The sequence below is a fragment of the Procambarus clarkii genome, chromosome 73, assembly GCF_040958095.1.
Source record: "Procambarus clarkii isolate CNS0578487 chromosome 73, FALCON_Pclarkii_2.0, whole genome shotgun sequence".
NCBI lineage: Eukaryota > Metazoa > Arthropoda > Malacostraca > Decapoda > Cambaridae > Procambarus > Procambarus clarkii.
This window is the reverse complement of record NC_091222.1, coordinates 26,152,089-26,174,135: the sequence shown is the minus strand read 5'-3', so window position 1 is coordinate 26,174,135 and position 22,047 is coordinate 26,152,089. Positions and strand designations below refer to the sequence as shown.

General features: G+C 43.1%; 1 protein-coding gene across 1 annotated transcript; it reads left to right on the top strand.

The window, feature by feature from the left end:
* Positions 1 to 13,955: 13,955 nt before the first annotated feature.
* On the top strand, positions 13,956 to 18,298 carry LOC138356675 (fibrinogen- and Ig-binding protein-like). The gene is made up of 2 exons (XM_069312868.1): positions 13,956 to 14,018; positions 17,702 to 18,298. Exons 1-2 carry the CDS (start codon positions 13,956 to 13,958, stop codon positions 18,296 to 18,298), a joined length of 660 nt encoding a protein of 219 aa, XP_069168969.1.
* Positions 18,299 to 22,047: the final 3,749 nt, after the last annotated feature.

Here is a 22,047-nt window from a genome sequence, read left to right as displayed (position 1 = left end):
ACTGTCAGAGATGATGACCTTTTGGGGTCATCTTACCCCTCCACTGTCAGAGAAGATGACCTTTTGGGGTCAACTTATCCCCTCCACTGTCAGAGATGACCTTTTGGGGTCAACTTATCCCCTCCACTGTCAGAGATGACCTTTTGGGGTCAACTTATCCCCTCCACTGTCAGAGAAGATGACCTTTTGGGGTCATCTTACCCCTCCACTGTCAGAGAAGATGACCTTTTGGGGTCAACTTATCCCCTCCACTGTCAGAGATGACCTTTTGGGGTCAACTTATCCCCTCCACTGTCAGAGAAGATGACCTTTTGGGGTCATCTTACCCCCCTCCAATGTCCAAAACATGACCTTTGACCTGGGATCAATTTAACCCCTCCACTATCTGGAACATGACCTTTTGGGGTCAACTTATCCCCCCTCCACTGTCTGAAACGTGACCTTACCCTCAACTGCCCTTTCAGACCTGTCAGGTCACACTTTTTCCTTCACAGCCATCATCTATAAGATCACTCTTCGTCTTCCACTTGACACTACACATCTTAATACATCACTTGCGTTCAACTCCTGTCGATCATATTCCATTTGTTCTAATATTCTCTATGCCAACCGAGGTGTTTAGCTATGAGCTACAATCTATTTTCAATTTTCTACCATTGCTTAACACCTCATTTCACCAGTTATTCGATTTTTAATGTGTATAAAAGTATAATTTTATATATGGTAATTTTCAGTATAAGTGACTATGTCTAAATAGTCACTTATATTTAACATTTCTGTGACTTACAGTATCGAATAACTCTAAAATTTCTTCTCAATGTTTAACCACTTGGGGTGGACGGTAGAGCGACGGTCTCGCTTCATGCAGGTCGGCGTTCAATCCCCGACCGTCCACAAGTGGTTGGGCAACCATTCCTTTTCCCCCGTCCCATCCCAGATCTTTATCCTGACTCCTTTTCAATTCGTTGTTGTCAATCATGATTACCAACTGTTACCTCTATCACACTTTCAATTTTCTATCTTCAACACTGTGGTTTTAACTCCCTATTTTCAATCCTCTTCATTCAACTTGGCACATTCAATCTTCTACTCCTTATTGACTTAACCTCATCTCTCTATCTAAGTTTTTTAGACGCTTTAACGGTATATGTTCAACTATGTAACTCAATCCTATACTTACTGCACCCTATATGCAGTCTCTATTTATAGCACCCTATATGCAGACCCCTATAATCATAGCACCCTTCAATCATCATAGCACCTTTCAATCATCATAGCACCTTTCAATCATAGCATACCTTCAATCTCGTTCCTTGAACCCCTACCTTTCTGCTTCTATTTTCAACTCATTGCCAGCAACTCTATCATCTATATTATATATCCTATACAATCAAGCCTCTACCATGCACCTTGCTATCTATCAACTCTCTCTTCTATGAGCTATCTTTCGATAACGACATTCCTTCAACTCCCTGTCTTCAACTATCTTGGCCAAATCTCAATCTCAATCTCAATCTTAAGAGTGTACAATTAACTCTTATTCGTATTGATTGAGGATAGCGAGTCTTCTCTCGCTAATTTCAATCTCTACTCTCAATCTTTAATCGTCTGCTCTAATTCCTCGTCATTGATCTTTAGGCTGCGGTTCTCTATCGTCAATCCATAGTTGTCAATCCTTTCATTCAGCGTGCTGCTTTCATTTATATCTTTGAAGTCATTGATCTATTCTTAATCTTTCAATCTTTAAGCTTCTATTCTGTCATATATATTCTACACTGTTACATGTATATATGCCATGCCATGTATACATGTAACATGCAGGTCGGCGTTCAATCCCCCAACCGTCCCAACAAGTGGTTGGGCAACCATTCCTTTCCCCCTGTCCCATCCCAAATCCTTATCCTGATCCTTCACTGTGCTATATAGTCGTAATGGCTTGGTGCTTTCCCTTAAAAATTTCCTTCCCCCCTCCTACATACACCGTGGGAGGGTGGAAGGAACTTCATAGACTTTGGAAGCATCGTTAACAAGATTCTCATCTTTCAAGACGTATAGACAACGAAGATCCCTAAAGACACAGGAACAAGTCCACAAAAGCCGTGACGAGGATTCAGGATTTGAACAATCAGATGCTATGGACCTGAACAGGACTCCAGGGGCCAGATTCACGAAGCAGTTACGCAAGCACTTACGAACCTGGGGCCAGATTCACGAAGCAGTTACGCAACACTTACGAACCTGTACATCTTTTCTCCATCTTTGGCGGCTTTGTTTACAATTAATAAACAGTTAATGAGCTCCGAAGCACCAGGAGGCTGTTTATAACAATAACAACAGTTGATTGTGAAGTTTTCATGCTTGTAAACTGTTTAATAAATGTAACTAAAGTCGTCAATGATTGAGGAAAGATGTATACGTTCGTAAGTGCTTGCGTAACTGCTTCGTGAATCTGGCCCCAGGTTCGTAAGTGCTTGCGTAACTGCTTCGTGAATCTGGCCCCAGAACTCCTCCGCAGAAAATGGTTTAGGAAGTCCCTGAATCACCTTTATTTTGCAATACTGATTTGCTAGAACTATGGGTCTAAATTCTCCACTTGTGCATCGTAACTTACCAATCAGCTCTGTACCATAGATACAGGTAAGGCTCAAATGCATAATTTTAACATATATATACATACATTATACACACCATGTATTAACTTTCAATACAATAGGCAGATTGCTGCTGGATTGTATTAACAAATTAACTCAAGAAAACGAGGTTGTGGTGGGAAATTTCCTTGGAAGAAAACGGGGGATATCATTGCCATATGCCGCCTTTAAATTTTACCAGCTATATTTAATAGGAATTAATTTGAATACGTCAGTCTCTGGACTGTAAATATTATAAAAACCTTTTTCCCTCTTGAACCAACTTAATTTTCAGTGCTAAAATAGATTAAATATAATTTTTGTATTCTACTTCTTGATAAAACGCATCTGAAGCAGCCTGGGGCCAGATTCACGAAGCATTTACGAACCTGTCCATCTTTTCTCAATCTTTGGCGGCTTTGTTTACAATTATTAAACAGTTAATGAGCTCCGAAGCACCAGGAGGCTGTTTATAACAATAACAACAGTTGATTGGCAAGTTTTCATGCTTGTAAACTGTTTAATAAATGTAACCAAAGCCGTCAAAGATTGAGGAAAGGTGTACTGGTTCGTAAGTACTTGAGTAACTGCTTCGTGAATCCGGGTCCGAATCCGTGACTGGGGTACGGCAGTTACCATTCTAACCGTGAACAGGACAGACGTGTCGCGTTAACTGTCATCCCTAAATCTTGTTACAGAGTTAAGACAGCACAAATCGACTCCGTCGTTACCAGGGAAGGCGTTATATATTCTTAAAGTATATTAAATGATTTCTTACGAGTTATTCATGCCCGTGCCACCTCTTGGGTGGCTTAATCTTGATCAATCTGATTTATTGAGCAATTATTTCATGATGTAATTTTCTGCTATGGTTACTCTTGTATAATCAGTGAGCAATATTATCATCTTTAATGGAAGATTATTACTAATCTACACGTTAAGATTCTATATTATCATCTATATATAACATAAGAATCTATATTATTATCTATATATAACATAATATATTATTAATCTACATGTGCTGGAAACATTATTGTGTACTCTTGTTGGCAGGTGATTTGAGAAGAGGTCATTAATGAGGAACCAATCAGCGAGGGAGACCGCTAGTTAGTCGCCCAATTGCTACAGTAACCACACGCTTCAGTAATATAATAACGGAACCGTCTTAACAGATAAGGCTTGCCCATGTGTTAACTAATCCATTGTAGTTGTAGATTAACACGTAGTATTGATATTGTAGTTAATGTCTACCAATCTAGGGAGCCGGTCGGCCGATCGGACAGCACGCTCGACTTGTGATCCTGGGTTCGATCCCAGGTGCCGGCGAGAAACAATGGGCAGAGTTTTTCACCCTATGCCCCTGTTACCTAGCAGTAAAATAGGTACCTGGGTGTTAGTCAGCTGTCATATGCTGCTTCCTGGGGGTGGAGGTCTGGTCGAGGACCGGGCCGCGGGGACACTAAAGCCCCGAAATCTCAAGATAACCCCAAGAATCTATGATTGATAGGCTATATATATAATTTAATAAACCCTTAGAATGTGTAGAAAATGATTTGTGGGAATTTAGTCCACTTTAAACATAATACAGTCCGCTATCGAAATTAACGTAAAAAAATAAATCATTAAATTTATATAAATTAAAACCCATGAGTTGATTTTCCTCAAAGCCACTAGTATGCATAAGGGTTTCGGGCTGGTCTTTAATCTTTAGATTTGAATCGACTTGAGAATGGTCCAGGACGGACCGAAACGTCGTCGTCCCTTAACTTTCTAGTGTGGTCTGGTCAACCTTTATCTTAGAATTCCCTGGAATACGACCCGCCAAATTGTTTAACCACCAGGTACCCATTTTACTGCTGGGTGAACAGAGGTGTACAGTTTAAAGATTGGCACCCAGTCAATCCTCCCCGCCCAGGATACGAACCCAGGCCTAAACGCTCGCGAAGCGCCGGGTGAACGCTATACCACTCCGCTATCAATTACTGCAATAACATAAAATATTCAGACATCTTAATCCAAGAAGCTAGTCTAATTTCTAGATATTTCTAGCAAGAAAAAGTACTATTGAGAGACATGAGAGTACTGTGCCCTTGGCAGAGTACTGTGCCCTTGGCAGAGTACTGTGCCCTTGGCAGAGTACTGTGCCCTTGGCAGAGTACTGTGCCCTTGGCAGAGTACTGTGCCCTTGGCAGAGTACTGTGCCCTTGGCAGAGTACTGTGCCCTTGGCAGAGTACTGTGCCCTTGGCAGAGTACTGTGCCCTTGGCAGAGTACTGTGCCCTTGGCAGAGTACTGTGCCCTTGGCAGAGTACTGTGCCCTTGGCAGAGTACTGTGCCCTTGGCAGAGTACTGTGCCCTTGGCAGAGTACTGTGCCCTTGGCAGAGTACTGTGCCCTTGGCAGAGTACTGTGACCATTCCATCATATGATAAATACCGTTAAATGCCTTACACACAGCCTATTGTAATTACATCGCTCTCCTAAACCCAACAGAAAGCTTAAACACCTAACGTTATCAAACCTATATGTAACTATTCAATACACATAATATAACTTTATATGTGAAAAAACACTAAGGACAGAGTCCGTTTAAATTGATGAATACGTAAGAATCACAATAGTCTGATGCATCAATTGAACAATTACACAAGGGCCGTGCCGAGGATTCGAACCTACGTCCGAGAGCATCCCAGAAGTTACCAAGAGTATGAGTTGCAATAGAGTTATGTAGTATATTTTGCATTAAGAAACTGAGGCTTTTGGCGGCTGCATTAACTAGTATTTAGGTAATATTAACATCTTTATTGATAAAAAATGAATTATAATTTTTCCTAATCTGAGAAATTCAATTAGGTCTTATTAAAGTGAGGATAATGCTGGTATAAAATTATCATTCAGGACAGAGGGTCATACACATGACAATAGGCCTAAACTGTAGGCTGAAGCACATGTATATCATGGTTACAATCAACTATATTAGACAATATACATATTTCAATGCACGAATATGTAAATCCAACTTAATATTGTGTACTGCCACACAAGGGCAGGGATGGATTTACAAGATACAGCTTAAAAAATATAACATTGTTCTTCATTCTTTAAAATCGATAAGCAAATTTAGGATAGATTAGGATATCGTCCAGTACATCAGATTCAAAGAAATAGTTACATAGTTGGTGGTACAATAGGCCAGGAAGGGAACTATGGGAAAGCGCCAAGCCATTACGACTATATAGCACTGGGAAGGGGTCAGGATTTGGGATGGGACGGGGGAAAGGAATGGTTGCCCAACCACTTGTTGGGACGGTCGGGGATTGAACGCCGACCTGCATGAAGCCAGACCGTCGCTCTACTGTCCAGCCCATGTTTATAAGGCGGCGTAGAACATGAGATTCAAAGTTAGGTGTAAATCACGCACCGAATTACACATTTTAAATACATTTAAAATCAAAACTCGATATAAAAGTTTTACAGAAAGCTCATAAATCAATATTGTTTCAAATGGACACGAAACAGAAGTGTTATTAAAATTATTTTGTCCATTATCAATTTAAAAGGAAAACAAAATGAAACTAGTACAATAGCCTCTTAAGAGTAGGCTTCATTCTTGCAAAATTAAATATTTTGTTTTGTAATGCAACCTGGCAACTAACTATCTTTCAATAGAGCAAAGTTAAACTACACACATACTCGTTTACGATAGAAGATAGTTAGTCCTTAAATTACCTGAACTATCTCTAAATGATCGTTCCACAACTGAGCTAGTTTTTAGTCACTTGGGAAAAATCTAATTTTTTTAATCATACGAGTTAAAAATTGTTTAAAATGGTGCCACCTTTTGAAGAAATGTGTTCAGGGGAGAGTGATTGTCTCGTTCGCGTCCCTTACCACATGAGGAATGAGTGACTACCTGGAATTGACCGCTGAAGTGTTCGCGGGTTGTATTGAGACATTTGAACTGGCCTGTGTGCTGGGGTGGCCCTCTGTACTGGTGTGACCTCTGTACTGGTGTGACCTCTGTACTGGTGTGACCTCTGTACTGGTGTGACCTCTGTACTGGTGTGACCTCTGTACTGGTGTGACCTCTGTACTGGTGTGACCTCTGTACTGGTGTGACCTCTGTGCTGGTGTGACCTCTGTACTGGTGTGACCTCTGTGCTGGTGTGACCTCTGTGCTGGTGTGACCTCTGTGCCGGTGTGACCTCTGTGCCGGTGTGACCTCTGTGCCGGTGTGACCTCTGTGCCGGTGTGACCTCTGTGCCGGTGTGACCTCTGTGCCGGTGTGACCTCTGTACTGGTGTGAATTGCTTTGAAGACATAATTATGTAGCCATATTAAAGTGAACGCGTCTAATTAGTCCTCTTAGGCTAGTCAAGAAAGACACAATACTGGACAATGCTGAAATTAGTGATATGGAAAGCCGAGTCATGTAATTACCTAAGTGTAGTTACAGGATGAGAGCTACGCTCGTGGTGTCCCGTCTTCCCAGCACTCTTTGTCATATAACGCTTTGAACCTACTGACGGTCTTGGCCTCCACCACCTTCTCATGTGTCAGCCGTCATAAAACTATAATATAGCCGTAATTAATAATCCAGAAAGTCTTAGTGAAATTCAGTTGTTTGTAAAATTAGTTTTGCTTGTGTAAACAGCCTATTCTCCTTTTTTAGTAGTACTTAGAGTAACGATGAGGTCTATAGTACATATACCGACATATTAACGAAATTAAAAAGTAGAAATCTGAACTATTAAGTTGAACAGTGGAAAATAATTTTTTTTGATGGTGCTTTGACAAACTAACCTATCCTAAGGGATCTGGTCGGCCGAGCGGACAGCACGCGGGACTTGTGATCCTGTGGTTCTGGGTTCGATCCCAGGCGCCGGCGAGAAACAATGGGCAGTTTCTTTCACCCTATGCCCCTGTTACCTAGTAGTAAAATAGGTACCTGGGTGTTAGTCAGTTGTCACGGGCTGCTTCCTGGGGGTGGAGGCCTGGTCGAGGACCGGGCCGCGGGGACACTAAAGCCCCGAAATCATCTCAAGATAACCTCAAGATACTATCATTAACCTCTACACTTGTGTTAGGGTTGTGGGAGAACTGAAATCTATTCAGTCCACTAGGCTATCGAAAGAAATAATAAGTCAATTGTATATTATAAATTATAATACATTAAATCAATTAAAATAAAAAAATAAATTCCTAAGAGTCAGAATTCCCCCCCCCCCACAGTTGTCACCTAATTGTGTGAGGGTTGAGCTTCAGCTCTTTGGTCCCACCTCTCAACTTCCAATCAATTACTGTACACAAAGTTATGGATGTCTAAATTAATGTTACTTTTTTCTGGGGTGGGGGTGGGGGGGTCACATGGCTCTTGCTTTAATGTAATTCCCCCTTTCCACTGCATCTCTCCCTCCCCCTTTCCACTGCATCTCTCCCTCCCCCTTTCCACTGCATCTCTCCCTCCCCCTTTCCACTGCATCTCTCCCTCCCCCTTTCCACTGCATCTCTTCCTCCCCCTTTCCACTGCATCTCTCCCTCCCCCCCTTTCCACTGCATCTCTCCCTCCCCCTTTCCACTGCATCTCTCCCTCCCCCTTTCCACTGCATCTCTTCCTCCCCCTTTCCACTGCATCTCTCCCTCCCCCTTTCCACTGCATCTCTTCCTCCCCCTTTCCACTGCATCTCTCCCTCCCCCTTTCCACTGCATCTCTCCCTCCCCCTTTCCACTGCATCTCTTCCTCCCCCTTTCCCGTGCATCTCCCCCCCTTTCCACTGCATCTCTTCCTCCCCCTTTCCCGTGCATCTCCCCCCCCCCCCTTTCCACTGCATCTCTCCCTCCCCCCTTTCCACTGCATCTCTCCCTCCCCCCTTTCCATTGCATCTCCCTCCCCCCCTTTCCATTGCATCTCTCCCCCCTTTCCATTGCATCTCCCCCCCCTTTCCATTGCATCTCCCTCCCCCCCCTTTCCACTGCATCTCTCCCTCCCCCCTTTCCACTGCATCTCTCCCTCCCCCCCTTTCCACTGCATCTCTCCCTCCCCCCTTTCCACTGCATCTCTCCCTCCCCCCTTTCCACTGCATCTCCCCCTCCCCCCCTTTCCACTGCATCTCCCCCTCCCCCCCTTTCCACTGCATCTCCCCCTCCCCCCTTTCCACTGCATCTCCCCCCCCCTTTCCACTGCATCTCCCCCTCCCCCCTTTCCACTGCATCTCCCCCTCCCCCCCTTTCCACTGCATCTCCCCCTCCCCCCCTTTCCACTGCATCTCCCCCTCCCCCCTTTCCACTGCATCTCCCCCTCCCCCCCTTTCCACTGCATCTCCCCCTCCCCCCCCTTTCCACTGCATCTCCCCCTCCCCCCCTTTCCACTGCATCTCCCCCTCCCCCCCTTTCCACTGCATCTCTCCCTCCCCCCCTTTCCATTGCATCTCTCTCTCCCCCCCTTTCCACTGCATCTCTCCCTCTCCCCCTTTCCACTGCATCTCTCCCTCCCCCCCTTTCCACTGCATCTCTCCCTCCCCCCCTTTCCACTGCATCTCCCGTTCCATTCCTCCGCGGAAAGCCATCTCCATATTTAATAATCTTGCTCAGACTAGGAGCAGGGAACAGTACCTGTGGACATTCCATTGTTGTTCAAGATTCGCTACGTGGAACAAAAAGTTCCAAGTAGCACGGGCTATGGTGATCCCGTTTCTGGGTAAAGACATTACAACAGGAATGTAGGAAACATATATTCTTAATTTAAAGGTAGCTGGAGTAGATTTTTGTGTAGCAATCCTATACTGAATAGGCTTTGAAACGTGTGTACCTGAATTCCACTCTAGTGGCTTCGATGGGGACTGAAAGCCGGGTGCTTGTCGAAGATAGTGTGTATGATGGTATATTGGTTGTTTGTGTTAGGGGATAGTGGAGGTGGTTCAATTTATTGTCGAGGGACAGGCAGCCAGTGTGTGTGTATACATGTTAGGCTTATATAGAGCCACCACCACCACCTATCTTGAAGTTATCTTGAGATGATTTCGGGGCTTTTAGTGTCCCCGCGGCCCGGTCCTCGACCAGGCCTCCACCCCCAGGAAGCAGCCCGTGACAGCTGACTAACACCCAGGTACCTATTTTACTGCTAGGTAACAGGGGCATAGGGTGAAAGAAACTTTTGCCCATTGTTTCTCGCCGGCGCCTGGGATCGAACCCAGGACCACAGGAGCACAAGTCCAGTGTGCTGTCCGCTCGGCCGACCGGCTCCCCAGAGGCTGGTCGAATCTCCACCTCCACTAGGGGCCTCGTAGCCTGGTGGATAGCGTGCAGGACTCGTAATTCTGTGGCGCGGGTTCGATTCCCGCACGATGCAGAAACAAATGGGCAAAGTTTCTTTCACCCTGAATGCCCCTGTTACCTAGCAGTAAATAGGTACCTGGGAGTTAGTCAGCTGTCACGGGCTGCTTCCTGGGGGTGGAGGCCTGGTCGAGGACCGGGCCGCGGGGACACTAAAGCCCCGAAATCATCTCAAGATAACCTCAAGGTCGAATTACTATTTCAGGATGCATCCCCTCAGGCTAAATAACTCCTGGGTATCTAGTTACGGTTAGTTAAACTAGACACTAATGAACAAATCCCAACCCGTCCTCGACTCAAGTCCATTACATTCAGCGGTCGACCCCACAGACGCATTAATATATTTTAACATGCTGTTTATTCTAAACGGGAATTTTCTCAAGTATAAATTAATAATATAATGGCATATTGTGTATATATAGGCATAGGATAGGTTAGGTTAGGTGTTTAGGTTCTGTTGGCGATTATTTGTATTTGTAGTACGTGGGTGAAGCATTTATAGCGTTGTGATTCGAATACAAGTCGTCAGTGAAGCACTTGTTCCGGATATGTTCGAACGTCAGCAGTTGTGAGTCGTGTGTAAACCGTTTTTCATTCATAAACAGGGGGTTTGGCGGGTGGATGGAATCACTTTTGGATCTTTGTTTCGAGGACGGGCTGACAAATCCACAAGGGCCGTGACGAGGATTCGAACCTGCGTCCGAGAGCATCCCAGACACTGCCTTAAACACACTAGATGAGGGGAAACGTGCCTTTCCATTTCTGTCTCACCTGGATTCGAACACGGAATTCTAGATTGCGAGTCCAGAACGAACCCAACTAACGACAATTAATCAGAAGAAAGGCCTACGGGCTCACCATAGCCCGTGCTACTTGGAATTTTGCATTCCAGGTAGCGAATCTTTAACATCATCAATTAATCAGAAAATTACGTGTTCGTAAAGGGGGTAGAAATAGCCTAAGATACTCAATCGCTTTGAGATGTATTTCTTATCTCAAACATACTTGAACTTGAATTACGTGTTCTTTCAGTTAGGAAATACTTAAGTAGGTGTATGATGTTGAGCTCAGATGCAATATTTGCACTACAGTAAAATTATACAGCAATTAACAGGAATAGAGTAGATTTTGATTTTCTCAATTTTTTCTTATATTTCTCTTGAAGTAAGTTTACTCTCCAAAACTTCATTTTTACTATTTTATTTGGCCTGATGTGTTGCGTTTCATTGAGTCTTGTTAGCATTGTCAAAGGCAGAGTAGGAATGATTACAAAGTACAGGCGAGGAGTCACAATAACGTGGCTGAAGTATGTTGACCAAACCACACACTAGAAGGTGAAGGGACGACGACGTTTCGGTCCGTCCTGGACCATTCTCAAGTCGATTGTGAGAATGGTCCACGACGGACCGAAACGTCGTCGTCCCTTCACTTACTAGTGTGATTTGGTCAACATGATTACAAAGTGATCGATTGATGAAGATTAAGCCACCAAAGAGGTGGCACGGGCATGAATAGCCCGTAAATGATAGATTTTTTGGAGTGAATGTGTATTGTGTGCTTAGGTCGCCTTCAAATAGTTATTCCTTACTATGTCGCTGCTTTTGCTGGGGAGGAAACTGCATGACAGTATTTGAGAGCCCCCCCCCCCATTCTCCTCACGGGAGACATCTCCTGTCACGCAGGGTGCAGTCGCACCTCCACAGATCTCCAGTATCATCTATTGATACTGGTAATGGCTCAAATGGGCCACCACTTACGGGCTATTCATGCCCGTGCCACCTTTTGGGTGGCTTAATCTTCATCAATCAATCAAATCCATTCTCCTTATCCTGCCTACTCCCCCCCCCCCCATGATAATTTTGACTTAGAATAAAGATACATTTATTTAGTAAATGTACATGAATACAACATGATACAAGTAGAATGTTGTGTTTCTAAATAGAGCAAGTATATATTATCCCTAAAGCCACTAATACACACAGCATTTCGGACAACATGTGAGGGAAAAATTGAAAAACTAAGACTTAAAACAAATTGAGATCAAAAGCAAGAATTGAAATAATTAAAAAAAAATTACAATTACATGTTGAACCGAACAGAAATTGCAACTGAACAACATAGTAATTTTAACTAAATGAACAAACTACAATTTTCTTTTAAATTCATACACGGCAGATATCAGCAGTTTTAAAATTTAGTCATTACTCATTACTGTTTGATAATAGCAAGGCATAGGTTTTAATTTAGTGGGCAAGGTAGGTTACATAGTCGATTACCTTACCTTGAGGTGCTTCCGGGGCTTAGCGTCCCCGCGGCCCGGTCGTCGACCAGGCCTCCAACTTAAGATATTAGTTTTTCTCTTAAACTGTTTGAGGGGGAGGGGGCAGTCTTTGTCGTGATTGAAAGGTCATTCCACATTATTGAACCATTTGATTTGCAAAGCATTTCTACTTTGGTGGAGTCTCACTCTTGGAATATACCATTTTTATTTACTTGGCTAGGCTACGCCATGTTGAAATTTCCGTGTCAATAAACATTACCCGAATGTCCTTGAAGGAAAAATCATTTCACTTCCAGTATTCCTCGGAGCCGGTTGGTGTTGAGCAGTTTGAGTTGTCGATTAGTCAAAGCAGTTTTTGGCGCGAAATGTCGCTGGTATAGAAGGAAAACCCCGCCATTGACATCCCGCGCATTGATACGCCTTCAAATATAGCGGGAAAACGTTCGAATTCGTGAATTTGTTGATCGTGAGGTTTTTCCTCCGTGTTACATGGCTCCTCTATGTTGACATTGCCTTGTTGGAAAATGTTTCATGTACTTGGTATTTTTCTCTGGGAAAAAAGCCTCTTATTTTACTTACTCTTACTTTTCCAGTTTGAGTAACTTTTTTTTAAGCCGGCATCCGAAGCTGACGGGCAGAGTGTAGAACGCACGCCAGGCAGCCATTCAGGCGGGTGCGTGTTCCCGCCTTCCTGTGACTGTTGAAGAAACTAGATCTAAAACCACGTCGCATTTTGACGTATACTCTAAGGGGGCTTATTACCGGTTTCGTAAAAATTGTTCAATTTGTTTATAAATTTATTTATAAAATGGTTATAGAAAGAGCTGCAACTGGTCCAAGTTTCACCATCACACCCTAAACAGAAAAGGAGAAAAAAATACACAACGTATTATGCAACGAATTTTCAACATTTTCAAATAATTTCAGGGAACACATGTGTCAACTAAAATCATTTCTATAACACTCAGATATTAAATTAACACATAATAAAGGATTGTATTGATCAGTTTTATCAAAAAAAGTGTTTAGTGCAATAATTTAATTATTCAAAGTTACCCTTCCAAAAATATGCAATATATGATGTTTATAAATTTTTATAAAATCAACAAATGGACTTTGGACTAAAATGTTTAAATAGGTTTGTAGAAGCACAACCTCTACATATAAGGTGTAATTTGCATGTAAATTGATTAATAAATGAAAGCTAAGAAACACCTTGAAGTTGTAAATTACTTTCCAGAGTAAAATAAAGATCCAAGTTCGGCCACCTGTAGCTGAGCTTGACTTCGACAGATTTCGTTCATAATTGGCACCCTTGCAGATAGGCATCCATTGAGCAAGGTGTGCAAGTTTCATGCAAATCCCTTGATAACAGAGAAAAAAAATTGGGGAAAAAAAAAAAAAAAAAAATTACATATAAATATATTGCACATACATATTACAATTATTACAAGAGTTTGTGCTTCTACAGCACATAGTAGACATTTTAGTTGACACATGTGTTCCCTGAGATTATTTGAGAATGTTGAACATTCGTTGCATAATACGTTGTGTATTTTTTTTCTCCTTTTCTGTTTAGGGTGTGATGGTGAAACTTGGACCAGTTGCAGCCCTTTCTATAACCATTTCATAAAAAAATTTACAAGCAAATTGAACAACTTTTAATTTATACCGATAAGCCCCCTAAGGCTAAAAATTGTCGTACTAGAAAATGGAAGAGACTCACGAAATTGACATGCAGGCGAAGTCACAAAAACTTGGCAATATTAATAGGGTATTAAAAGTATCAACACAAGACAGAACACGAAACAATGGGTATAAATTGTATAAGTTTAGATTTAGGAAAGACTTGGGTAAATACTGGTTCAGTAACAGGGTTGTTGATTTGTGGAACCAATTACCGCGTAACGTGGTGGAGGTGGGGTCCCTCGATTGTTTCAAGTGCGGGTTGGACAAGTATATGAGTAGGATTGGGTGGGTATAGATAGGAGCTGCCTCGTGTGGGCCAATAGGCCTTCTGCAGTTACCTTTGTTCTTATGTTCTTAAATATGTTGTCGTCCCTTCACTTTCTAGTCGACGTTTCGGTCCGTCCTGGACCATTCTAAAGTCGATTTTGGTAATAGTCAATCGACTTGAGAATGGTCCAGGACGGACCGAAACGTCATCCCTTCACTTTCTAGGGTGTGGTCTGGTCGAAATTGACATACTGTCCCGTTTTCTGTTTTGGGTCATCTGGTTGGTTAGGATAAGGGCACTTTAGTACGTCATTTTCTTGACGTTGGGGAACGGGCTGGTTGACGATGGAACTCTTGTGTAGACTTGCATCCTCTTCTTCTGCACCTCATTTTAAAGCCGTATCCATCTTGTTTCCCTAGATCACGATCTGCTAATAGTTTTACATCCCGGGGCCAGATTTACGAAACAGTTAGGCAAGCACTTACGAACCTGGGGTTAGATTCACGGAGTTACGCCAGCACTTACGAACCTGTCCATCTTTTCTCAATCTTTGGCGGCTTTGTTTACAATTATTAAACAGTTAATGAGCTCCGAAGCACCAGGAGGCTGTTTATAACAATAACAACAGTTGATTGGCAAGTTTTCATGCTTGTAAACTGTTTAATAAATGTAACCAAAGCCGTCAAAGATTGAGGAAAGATGTACACGTTCGTAAGTACTTGCGTAACTGCTTCGTGAATCAGGTTCGTAAGTGCTTGCGTAACTGGTTCGTGAATCTGGCCCCAGGTTCTTAAGTGCTTGCGTAACTGCTTTGTGAATCTGGCCCCAGGTTCGTAAGTGCTTGCGTAACTGCTTCGTGAATCTGTCTCCAGGTTCGTCAGTGCTTGCGTAACTGCTTCGTGAATCTGGTCCCAGGTTCCAATTATTTTCGGGTAGATGGAGCTTATCAGTTAAATAGCTGAGCCCAAGTGTCACACCCTACCCAGGGGCCACACTAGGACTCAATTTCATTGAGTCTGGGGCCAGATTCACGAAGCAGTTACGCAAGCACTTACGAACCTGGAGCCAGATTCACGAAGCAGTTACGCAAACACTTACGAACCTGGGGGCCAGATTCACGAAGCAGTTACGCAAGTACTTACGAACGTGTACATCTTTCCTCAATCTTTGACGCCTTTGGTTACATTTATTAAACAGTTTACAAGCATGAAAACTTGCCAATCAACTGTTGTTATTGTTATAAACAGCCTCCTGGTGCTTCGGAGCTCATTAACTGTTTAATAATTGTAAACAAAGCCGCCAAAGATTGAGAAAAGATGTACAGGTTCGTAAGTGCTTGCGTAAGTGCTTTCGTGAATCTGGCCCCTGGTGTCTAAGACGGATGCTTGATAATCTATCATAAATTTGTATATCCACATTTATTTTTTAATTCCTGAATTCTAGATTAACTTTTGTATCAACCACTTCACTGTCTTGTGTGGCAGTGAATATGAGCAGCATCCTCACTGTCCTGTGTGGCAGTGAATATGAGCAGCATCTTCACTGTCCTGTGTGACAGTGAATATGAGCAGCATCCTCACTATCCTGTGTGGCAGTGAATATGAGCAGCATCTTCACTGTCCTGTGTGGCAGTGAATATGAGCAGCATCCTCACTGTCCTGTGTGGCAGTGAATATGAGCAGCATCTTCACTGTCCTGTGTGGCAGTGAATATGAGCAGCATCCTCACTGTCCTGTGTGGCAGTGAATATGAGCAGCATCTTCACTGTCCTGTGGCAGGGAATATGAGCAGTATTCTCACTGTCCTGTGTGGCAGTGAATATGAGCAGCATCCTCACTGTCCTGTGTGGCAGTGAATATGAGCAGCATCCTCACTGTCCTGTGGCAGTGAATATGAGCAGCATCTTCACTGTCCTGTGGCAGTGAATATGAGCAGCATCTTCACTGTCCTGTGTGGCAGTGAATATGAGCAGCATCTTCACTGTCCTGTGTGGCAGTGAATATGAGCAGCATTCTCACTGTCTTGTGTGGCAGTGAATATGAGCAGCATCCTCACTGTCCTGTGTGGCAGTGAATATGAGCAGCATCCTCACTGTCCTGTGTGGCAGTGAATATGAGCAGCATCCTCACTGTCCTGTGGCAGTGAATATGAGCAGCATCCTCACTGTCCTGTGTGGCAGTGAATATGAGCAGCATCCTCACTGTCCTGTGTGGCAGTGAATATGAGCAGCAGCATCACTGTCCTGTGTGGCAGTGAATATGAGCAGCATCCTCACTGTCCTGTGTGGCAGTGAATATGAGCAGCATCCTCACTGTCCTGTGTGGCAGTGAATATGAGCAGCATCTTCACTGTCCTGTGTGGCAGTGAATATGAGCAGCATCTTCACTGTCCTGTGGCAGGGAATATGAGCAGCATCTTCACTGTCCTGTGTGGCAGTGAATATGAGCAGCATCCTCACTGTCCTGTGGCAGGGAATATGAGCAGCATCTTCACTGTCCTGTGTGGCAGTGAATATGAGCAGCATCTTCACTGTCCTGTGTAGCAGTGAATATGAGCAGCATCTTCACTGTCCTGTGTGGCAGTGAATATGAGCAGCATCCTCACTGTCCTGTGTGGCAGTGAATATGAGCAGCATCTTCACTGTCCTGTGTGGCAGTGAATATGAGCAGCATCCTCACTGTCCTGTGTAGCAGTGAATATGAGCAGCATCTTCACTGTCCTGTGTGGCAGTGAATATGAGCAGCATCCTCACTGTCCTGTGGCAGGGAATATGAGCAGTATTCTCACTGTCCTGTGGCAGTGAATATGAGCAGCATCCTCACTTTCAAATCAGGCTGATTAAATTACTATGGCCAAATTGGATAAATAGTTGATAAAAAATTTAATAAACAGCCTAATTACATCTTGAGATATCCATTAGTTATCGCAATATCTTTCAAATAACCCTTTCCACAAACTCTGACGTCAGCATCTCTTGATAACATCTTGTTATCTTAGTTTATCCAAGCTCTGTTATCCAGCATTATTCCTGGCTGTTGCCTTTTCTCATATCTAACCCTCGCCCCCTTCCTGTTGGTATCTTTTTATTCAAGTTTTTCCGTATTTTTTTCATGCAACTTTCCTATACATCATATTTATCTAACCACATTGCTTTCAATAATTGTTTCTGTATGTCTGATAACTTTTCTTTTCACATTTTTCTGCCTTGAAGCCCTTTGCTGCGTCGTTTCTCGTTTAGTGATTTTTTTTTATCTTTAAATGAGGCTTCGGTTTATTCAAAATGTCATTGATATTTCTAATGGAACTGCAAGGTTTGAGGTCTTATTCTACATCAGCTTATCTGAAGCCTGATTCTATAAACGCATTCGATGAGCTTATTTGTTTCCATTAGGAATCAGCTTTATTAAGTGAGGAGTAAATGTTTGTAAGGGGATGAGCTAGATTCTCCTCTGTTCCAGAACCTTCTCGTGGACGGTTGACTGAATTTAAATGAAATCCAGTTGGTGACGGTTGAAATCCAGTTGGTGACGGTTGAAATCCAGTTGGTGACGGTTGAAATCCAGTTGGTGACGCTTGAACTGCAGTTGGTGACGCTTGAACTGCAGTTGGTGACGCTTGAACTGCAGTTGGTGACGCTTGAACTGCAGTTGGTGACGCTTGAACTGCAGTTGGTGACGCTTGAACTGCAGTTGGTGACGCTTGAACTGCAGTTGGTGACGCTTGAACTGCAGTTGGTGACGCTTGAACTGCAGTTGGTGACGCTTGAACTGCAGTTGGTGACGCTTGAACTGCAGTTGGTGACGCTTGAACTGCAGTTGGTGACGCTTGAACTGCAGTTGGTGACGGTTGAACTGCAGTTGGTGACGCTTGAACTGCAGTTGGTGACGCTTGAACTGCAGTTGGTGACGCTTGAACTGCAGTTGGTGACGCTTGAACTGCAGTTGGTGACGCTTGAACTGCAGTTGGTGACGCTTGAACTGCAGTTGGTGACGCTTGAACTGCAGTTGGTGACGCTTGAACTGCAGTTGGTGACGCTTGAACTGCAGTTGGTGTTAGAAATCTGTGTTAAGCGACCATGCTACAAAATCATTGACTAGTAATGATTGAAACCTGATTGAGTGATGCTCTAGATAATACCATAGGCAGTATATGGCTTGTTGATGGTTGAGCCCCCTGATTGCCGCCATCTGATTGGCCACGAAGAATCAGGCGGGAAATCTTGAGAACATTGACCTAATACGCGACAGAAAGATCACCAAGATTGAAGACTCTGGTTCACTCACCAGTCCAAGCATTCTCCAACCATGTTTCTTGATAGTAGGTGCAGTGTGCATGAAGGCTTTGTCCCCCCGATAACGGTATTGGATGTACAATTAACTTGCCACCTCTAGCATCAACAAAATATTCAAATACTCTGGTCCTCTGGCTACTGACTCACAGCAAATGGCACGACTTTCCTAGCAGCATAGTCCTCCCTCTTGGTAAGCTTTCTGTGACAGCCGTGGTTTTCTAAAGAGTAATTTTAACATTCTAGGTGGCTTTATGGACCCAAGAAAGAACGCCAGCCCTGGAAACTGATTGACAAAGTTGCTCGCTCTCCCTTAGACAAATGACCGAGGGGCGCTGCCTGCAGCCACCTCTCCCTCGCAAAAGTTTACGCAGAAATAAAGGAAACTATTACATTTAGTTTGTAATTCAAGAGTTGCGAATTATGTCCTAAATTTAATGTAGTTTATATGGTAACCTCTGACGCTCGTGAGGGGAGACTTGTGTAAAAGTACCAAGCTACGTAATACATTTTACGGGTTATTCATGCCCGTGCCGCCACTTGGGTGGCTTAATCTTTATCAATCAAATCAATCATGATACATTATCATTTAAAGAAAAAATAGCAAATCAGCTGTCAAGCTAAAGCGGAGGGTTTCTATAATATTAACATCTTTAGTCAAAATTTAATTACAATTTTGCCTAATGTAAGGAATTTAATTCGGTTTTCCTTGAGTGAAGATAATGCTATTCACTGTAACTCAGGACAGAGGGTCATACACAATCTTATCTTGAGATGATTTCGGGGCTTTAGTGTCCCCGCGGCCCGGTCCTCGACCAGGCCTCCACCCTCAGGAAGCAGTCCGTGACAGCTGACTAACTCCCAGGTACCTATTTTACTGCTAGGTAACAGGAGCATCAGGATAAAAGAAACTGCCCATCGTTTCTCGCCGGCGGGCGGGACAGAAATGGTTGGGCATATTGCCTTTCACCTAATGCCTCTGTTCACCTAGCAACAAGTAGGTACCCCCCAGGAGTTAGTCAGGGGTCAGTAATTTCACCCTGGGAACGACCTCGATAAAAGCCTAATGTGTTTGAATACACTCTGGCTCCCTGTCCCCGACAGTGACTTGAAACAAAATTATGAGATGCATTAAAAAAAAATGAATAAAATTGGTCTTTATTCTTTAAAATGGACAAGGAAAGTTAGGATAAATTGTTAGGATGTCGTCCAGTACACCAGATTCAATTATGTAGTTGGTGGTTCAATAGATCAGGAGGTCTATTGAATGTATTATACAGGTCTATTATGCCGTTGGTGGTTCAATAGACTAGGAGGTCCATTGAATCTATTATGCAGTTGGTGGTTCAATAGACCAGGGGCCAGATTCACGAAAGCACTTACGCAAGCACTTACGAACGTGTACATCTTTCCTCAATCTTTGACGCCTTTGGTTACATTTATTAAACAGTTTACAAGCATGAAAACTTGCCAATCAACTGTTGTTATTGTTATAAACAGCCTCCTGGTGCTTCGGAGCTCATTAACTGTTTAATAATTGTAAACAAAGCCGCCAAAGATTGAGAAAAGATGTACAGGTTCGTAAGTGCTTGCGTAACTGCTTCGTGAATCTGGCCCCTGGTCTAAAATCTTTTACGGTTTCACAGTCAACTATATAGTGTTCAAGTGAATGCCTTAAAGGTTTGTCACATAGTTTACGAGCTGAATATTCTGGTAGTGACACAGCCTCGCTATCCAAAGAATTATTTCCACCGTTCAAGACTGTTACTGTTTATATTAGATTTATATTAGATTTATATTAGATTTGGATTTAGATTTGGATTTAGATTTGGATTTGGATTTCGATTTGGATTATTTATTCTGGTAAAGGTGCATACATTGAGTAACGTACATAATGTTGGATTTAGAGAGATAGTACATACAATACCTACCTTGACCTTGAGGTTACCTTGAGGTGCTTCCGGGGCTTAGCGTCCCCGCGGCCCGGTCGTCGACCAGGCCTCCTGGTTGCCGGACTGACCAACCAGGCTGTTGGACGCGGCTGCTCGCAGCCTGACGTACGAGTCACAGCCTGGTTGATCAGGTATCCTTTGGAGGTGCTTATCCAGTTCTCTCTTGAACACTGTGAGGGGTCGGCCAGTTATGCCCCTTATGTGTAGTATGTGTTAGACCTAAAGCCTAACGTACGCATAACGTTTCGGGCAATTAGATTCTCTTTACTGTTTCCATATTGTCGTTTGTGATATCCAAAGAACACCAGATAACATCCAGTAGCTCAATCTTGAACAGTTCCTAACAAATTGCTCAAATACGGATTCTAAAAAGGTTTAAAACAGATGCCGCTTGCGCGAAACGCTACGCGTAATAGTGGCTTTAGGTATTGTATGTACTAGCTCTATCTATAAATCCAACAGTATGTTTGTAACTCTGCATTTATGTATACTTTTCCTGAATAAAATATAGATGACGCCCATGAACAGGAAGTACAGAACACATTGAGCTCGCTTACAACCTGGGGCCAGATTCACGAAAGCACTTACGAATCTGTCCATCTTTTCTCAATCTTTGGCGGCTTTGTTTACAATTATTAAACAGTTAATGAGCTCCGAAGCACCAGGAGGCTGTTTATAACAATAACAACAGTTGATTGGCAAGTTTTCATGCTTGTAAACTGTTTAATAAATGTAACCAAAGCCGTTAAAGATTGAGGAAAGGTGTACACGTTCGTAAGTGCTTTCGTGAATCTGGCCCCTGGCTTTTGTCTCGTTCCCGGCGACTTGATATTTAAGTTTACAAGATCAAAAGGTCTTCGAAGTCGTGTGTAGTGGTAATATGATGGAGTATGACCTTGAAATGCTTTTGAAAACATAAGGGGCTCAAGGAGGAAAAGGACTTCAGAGACCTTCTCCAAGTAAGCTCCGTAGGTCGTAAAGTGTCCATTCTTTAAGATTAGTGGCAAGATATACGTTAGTGAACGTTGAAGAATGTTTGTAAATACGGCCTCTGATATAAGCAATAGCCTCGCGCACTGCGTTTGAGGCCTGAGGCTACGAAAGAGTCGAATTGTTCGCGTTTTTTTCCCATATTGGTGAGCGCGAAAACGGGATCTATTTGATATTTGAACACCAGAATTAGTCAATCTGTTAAAATGCAAATGTTGCTGCCCCATTGTCAAAATTAAAAAAGGAGCGGTTGTTTATTAATTACTGTGGGTGCGAATGAACGATGTGTGACCTGACCCTCCCCACAGGCTTTGTTACATATGGTATATTGCCTCCAGCTAACGGGATCACCATAGCCTGTGCTACTTTGAACTTTTTGTTCCAGGTAGCGAATCTTAAGCAGCCTCCAGCTCTTATACCGATATATATATATACCTAGGCTACGATATATAGTATATACTACCCGGGTATGGTTCTTATAACGGGGTGGATTTAGCCTAGTCTGATATATCATTTTCAGACTGTTAACATAACCGGTAGGGGAAAGCGCCAAGCCATTACGACTATATAGCACTGGGAAGGGGGTCAGGATTTGGGATGGGACGGTGGGAAAGGA

Coding starts and splice junctions, on each gene's coding strand:
- LOC138356675 (XM_069312868.1), top strand. CDS start 13,956: ATGGAAGAGACTCACGAAATTGACATGCAGGCGAAGTCACAAAAACTT. Junction 14,019..17,701: donor AACTTGGCAATATTAATAGG/GTATTAAAAGTA, acceptor AATGAAATCCAG/TTGGTGACGGTTGAAATCCA.